The sequence below is a fragment of the Apium graveolens genome, unplaced genomic scaffold (genome assembly GCF_009905375.1).
Source record: "Apium graveolens cultivar Ventura unplaced genomic scaffold, ASM990537v1 ctg3497, whole genome shotgun sequence".
NCBI classification, from domain to species: domain Eukaryota; kingdom Viridiplantae; phylum Streptophyta; class Magnoliopsida; order Apiales; family Apiaceae; genus Apium; species Apium graveolens.
The window spans coordinates 22,105-27,789 of NW_027418121.1; the positions used below are offsets into that span (position 1 = coordinate 22,105).

At 44.6% G+C, this 5,685-nt stretch overlaps 1 protein-coding gene across 1 annotated transcript; it reads left to right on the plus strand.

The window, feature by feature from the left end:
- The first annotated feature begins 416 nt into the window (after window positions 1-416).
- Window positions 417-3,875, plus strand: LOC141701182 (uncharacterized). Its single transcript, XM_074504845.1, has 7 exons — window positions 417-820; window positions 1,471-1,926; window positions 2,018-2,052; window positions 2,135-2,430; window positions 2,526-2,894; window positions 3,050-3,122; window positions 3,499-3,875. Exons 1-7 carry the CDS (start codon window positions 417-419, stop codon window positions 3,873-3,875), a joined length of 2,010 nt encoding a protein of 669 aa, XP_074360946.1.
- Window positions 3,876-5,685: the final 1,810 nt, after the last annotated feature.

A 5,685-nucleotide genomic window follows, 5' to 3' on the forward strand; every position in this document is an offset into this window, starting at 1 on the left:
GAAAATGACAAAGACTTCAAATGGTCGAAGCCACTAAGGGGAGATCCCGAAAAAAGAGACAAGAGTCGATACTGCAGATTTCACAAAGATGTTGGTCATGACACTGCCGATTGTAGGCAACTCAAAAGAGAGATAATGATTGAAGAGATGATGATCGAAGGGGTAACGACAGAGATCGCAACCCGCATCCCCAAGGGCTAGTAATCAATATGATCTTAGGAGGACCTACAGCAGCTGGTACTACAAGGAACTCTCAACAAGATTATACAAGAGAAGTGATGAGCATAGTTGGGGAACCATCTAAGCATTCCAAGTCAGAGATGATGCTTGAATTTGGTGACCCAGACCTTGAAGGTTTGAAATTTCTTCAGGATGATCCTCTGGTTATCACTTAGATAATTAGAAATTGTCCTGTTATGAGGGTCCTAGTGGACAATGGAGCTTCCGTGGACATTCAGTTTCATGACACATTCATAAGGATGGGCTACAATGATTCTCAGTTAACTCCGTCCGACGCACCCATCTACGGGTTTAACCATGTGGAATGCAAAGTTGAAGGAGCAATACAACTTCCCGTAACTATCGGGGAAGAGCCTAGGGAGGCCACGCAGATGTTGAACTTTCAGGTTGTCAAGGTAGCCTCTACTTACAATGCTATCATGAGTAGAACAGGGATCCATGCTTTTAAGGTTGTGCCCTCAACCTACCATATGGTACTGAAGTTTCCAACTAGAAATGGTGTTGGAGAAGCAAGGGGAGATCAGAAGATGGCCCGCAGTTGCTATGTTGCAGCACGTAGGCCCGATGGAACAGGGGGCAGGTCCTCCCCATAGAAGACATGGATGTCCGAGAAAATAACAAACTGCGAGGGAAGCCAGCCGAGGACTTGGTCCCAATTCCTTTAGACCCCTTGGACCCAGAGAAGGTCACTTACATTGGGGCATCTCTGGACAAGCCCTTGAAGGGCCAAATAATAACTTTCCTCTAAGAAAACAATGATGTATTTTCTTGGATAATAGATGATATGCCTGGGATTGACCCAAACCTTATAACTCAAAGGTTGAACGTTGATCCAACTCGAAAGGCTGTAAAGCAAAAGAATAGAACTTATGCCCCTGATAGGATGGAAGCCATTAAATAGGAGGTTGAGAAGCTTTTAGAAGATGGATTTATTGAGGAAGTGCAATTCCCTGAATGGTTGGCCAACCCCGTAATGGTTAAGAAGGCCAATGGAAAGTGAAGGATGTGCATTGACTTCACTGTCTTGAATGATGCTTGTCCCAAGAACTGTTACCCCCTACCAAGGATTGATACCCTGATCGATGCCACTGCTAGACATGAGATGCTAAACTTCATGGATGGCTTCAGTGGTTATAATAAAATTAGAATGCATAAGGATGACACCCCTAAGGTATCTTTCATTACTTACTTTGATGTATTCTGTTATCTTGTTATGGCTTTTGGATTTAGGAATGCAGGAGCTACTTACCAAAGACTGGTAAACAAGATATTTGCCCACCTAATAAGGAAGATCATGGAGGTCTATGTTGATGACATGTTAGTCAAAATCCTAAGTAAGGCCGATCATATTAGTCACCTCAGAGAGGCATTTGAAGTGCTGAGGCATCACAAGATGATATTAAACCCAGGAAAGTGTGCTTTTGGTGTTGGGTCTGGAAATTTTTTGGGTCATATGGTCTCTAAGAGGGGAATAACAGCCTACCCCGACAAGATCAAAGCCATCCTAGACATGGAGCCACCACGCTCCATCAAGGATGTTCAGAAGCTAACGGGAAGAACCATAGCTCTAGGGAGGTTCATCTCCAAGTCAGGAGACAAATGCCTGCCCATTTTCAAAACCCTTAAGAAGGTGAAGAACTTTGAATGGACAACTGAGAGCCAAAAGGCCTTTGAACAGCTGAAGAAGTAAATGACTGAAGCCCCGTTGTTGGATAAACCAAGTCCGGAGGACACTCTTTATTTGTACTCACGGTATCTGAACAAGCCGTGACTGCAGTCCGCGTGAAGAAAGAGCAGAAGCTCCAGAAGCCTGTATATTATGTAAGCAAGGTGCTCCATGGAGCAGAATTGAATTAATCCACCACGGAGAATTTCACGCTTTCTTTTATCACAGCCTCGAAGAAGTTGAGACCATACTTCCAGGCTCACAAGATCGAAGTTCTGACATACCAACCTTTGAGGAACATTCTTCACAGCCCGAAGGCCAGTAGAAGGCTCATCAAGTGGGCGATTGAGTTAGGAGAATTTGATATCAAATACAAGCCTCGAATGGCAATCAAGTCTCAGGCCTTAGCAGACTTCGTGGTCGAATGCACCATTAACGACCAAGAAGTCGGGGGGCAAGAGATATTAACCCCAGAAGGAGGAGAGAAGGAGAAGGATGAAAAAATAACCTTGAAAGAGTATTGGGTTCTCCAAATGATGGACCGTCCAAAACAAAATCTAGTGGTGCAGGCCTAGTCTTGCAAAGCCCTGATGGGTTTCTGATTGAATATGCTTTGAAGTTGGACTTCTCGACTACGAATAACGAAATAGAATATGAAGTATTGATAGATGGCTTAGGCTTGGCTAGAGCCGTGAGGGCCAAAAACCTGAAGGTCTGCGGAGACTCAAGACTTGTAGGTGCTCAAATTAATGGGGAGTTTGAGGCCAAGGATGATACTATGGCCAAGTACCTGAGAGTCAAAAAGGGAATACTGACTGAGTTTGATGAATGGTACGCAGAATATGTTTCGAGAGAGGTAAACACTACGGCGGATGCCTTGTCTCAGTTTGCCTCATCTGAAATCGAGAATTATCCGAGAACTATTTACTTCCAGGTCTTGAAGACCCCTACTGTTTATGTCATAAATCTGATAGCACGGGTTGGTGTGGCAAGCTGTCGAATAGACCCGATCAAGACCCACTAAGAAACTGGGTGGCTCCCGACAATGTCCAGGAGGCACGCAAGCTGTTGGTTAGAGCATTGAGATATTCATTGATTGAAGGCCTTCTTTATAAAAGGTCATTTGTTATTCCTTACTTGAAGTGCTTAAGACCTCTTGAAGCAGAAGACGCAGTTAAAGAAGCCCATGAAGGGATTTGTGGACAACACTTGCGGGGCAGGGCCCTCGCTCACAAGATAACTCAGTTGGGATTCTACTAGCCAACTATGCTAGCCGCTGCAAAGGCTTATGTGAAGAAATATGACAGATGCCAGAGGCACGCTCCCATAGTACGACAGCCCCCAGAGAGGCTTAGATCGATCAGCACACCCATCCCTTTTGCAATGTAGGGAATGTACCATTTCATGTAGCATATGGACAAAGGAAGTTCATTGTGGTAGCCATGGACAACTTTACAAAGAGATTGAGGCTAAGGCACTTGCCAAGATAACCACCAAGCAAATTACCCAATTCTTCTGGGAGAATGTGATATGCCGATATGGAATCCCACGCATCCTTGTCACGGATAATGGGAAATAATTTGATAATGCAGAGTTCAGAGAGTACTGCGACGATAACAACATAGAACTTCGCTTCACCTCGGTTGCACATCCTCTGGAAAACGGGCAAGCGGAAGTTGCTAACAGAATCATCCTTGATGGACTTAAGAAGAGGGTTGAACGCTCGAGAAATACTTGGGTGGATGAGTTGCTGCCTATAATATGGGCATATCGTACCACCTGCAAAGTGACAACTGAAGCTACCCCATTCATGCTGGCTTACGGAGCTGAGGCAGTGGTGCCCCTTGAAATCATACATGGATCCCCTAGGATCGAAGATTATGAATCGGAAACCAATGAAGAAGGTATGAGGCTCGCTCTCGATCCCATTGACGAGGTCAGAGATGAGGCCAACGCCCGCAATACATAGCATTAATGAAGAGCCTCCCTCCAATTTAATAAAAGGGTTAAAGAAAGGTTCTTTTACCCCCTACGAAGGATTGATACCCTGATCGATGCCACTGCTAGACACGAGATGCTAAACTTCATGGATGGCTTCAGTGGTTATAATAAGATTAGAATGCATAAGGATGACACCCCTAAGGTATCTTTCATACCTGACTTTGATGTATTCTGTTATGTTGTTATGGCTTTTGGACTTAAGAATGCAGGAGCTACTTACCAAAGACTGGTAAACAAGATATTTTCCCACCTAATTGGGAAGACCATGGAGGTCTATGTTGATGACATGTTAGTCAAAAGCCTAAGTAAGGCCGATCATATTAGTCACCTCAGAGAGGCATTTGAAGTGCCGAGGCATCACAAGATGATGTTAAACCCAGGAAAGTGTGCTTTTGGCGTTGGGTCTGGAAATTTTTTGGGTCATATGGTCTCTAAGGGGGAAATAGCGACCAACCCCGACAAGATCAAAGCCATCCTAGACATGGAGCCACCACGCTCCATCAAGGATGTTCAGAAGCTGACGGGAAGAAACATAGCTCTAGGGAGGTTCATCTCTAAGTCAGGAGACAAATGCCTGCCCATTTTCAAAACCCTTAAGAAGGTGAAGAACTTTGAATGGACAACTGAGAGCCAAAAGGCCTTTGAACAGCTGAAGAAGTAAATGACTGAAGCCCCGTTGTTGGCTAAACCAAGTCTGGAGGACATTCTTTATTTGTACCTCACGGTATCTGAACAAGCCGTGAGTGCAGTCCGTGTGAAGGAAGAGCAGAAGCTCCAGAAGCCTGTATATTATGTAAGTAAGGTGCTCCATGGAGCATAATTGAATTAATCTACCACGGAGAATTTCGCGCTTTCTTTTATCACAGCCTCGAGGAAGTTGAGACCATACTTCCAGGCTCACAAGATCGAAGTTCTGATGGACCAACCTTTGAGGAACATTCTTCACAGCCCGAAGGCCAGTAGAAGGCTCATCAAGTAGGCGATGGAGTTAGGAGAATTTGATATCAAATACAAGCCTCGAACGGCTATCAAGGCTCAGGCCTTAGCAGACTTCGTGGTCGAATGCACCATTAACGACCAAGAAGTCGGGGGGCAAGAGATATTAACCCCAGAAGGAGGAGAGAAAGAGAAGGATGAAAAAATAACCTTGAAAGAGTATTGGGTTCTCCAAATGACGGACCGTCCAAAACAAAATCTAGTGGTACAGGCCTAGTCTTGCAAAGCCCTGATGGGTTTATGATTGAATATGCTTTGAAGGTGGACTTCTCGACTATGAATAACGAAGTAGAATATGAAGCATTGATAGATGGCTTAGGCTTGGCTAGAGCCGTGAGGGCCAAAAACCTAGAGGTCTGCGGAGACTCAAGACTTGTAGGTGCTCAAATTAATGGGGAGTTTGAGGCCAAGGATGATACTATGGCCAAGTACCTGAGAGTCATAAAGGGAATACTGACTGAGTTTGATGAATGGTACGCAGAATATGTTTCGAGAGAAGTAAACACTACGGCGGATGCCTTGTCTCAGTTTGCCTCATCTGAAATCGAGAATTATCCGAGAACTATTTACTTCCAGGTCTTGAAGATCCCTACTATTTATGTCATAAATCTGATAGCACCGGTTGGTGTGGCAAGCTGTCGAATAGACCCGATCAAGACCCACTTAGAAACCGGGTGGCTCCCCGATAATGTCCCGGAGGCACGCAAGCTGTTGGTTAGAGCATTGAGATATTCATTGATTGAAGGCCTTCTTTATAAAAGGTCATTTGTTATTCCGTACTT

Bases quoted from the DNA above. Each gene is read 5' to 3' on its own strand.
- LOC141701182 (XM_074504845.1), top strand. From the start codon at position 417: ATGAGGGTCCTAGTGGACAATGGAGCTTCCGTGGACATTCAGTTTCAT. The intron at 2,053-2,134 runs GTATATTATGTA...CTTTTATCACAG, and splicing joins AGCAGAAGCTCCAGAAGCCT to CCTCGAAGAAGTTGAGACCA. The intron at 2,895-3,049 runs GCAAGCTGTCGA...CCTTACTTGAAG, and splicing joins TGATAGCACGGGTTGGTGTG to TGCTTAAGACCTCTTGAAGC.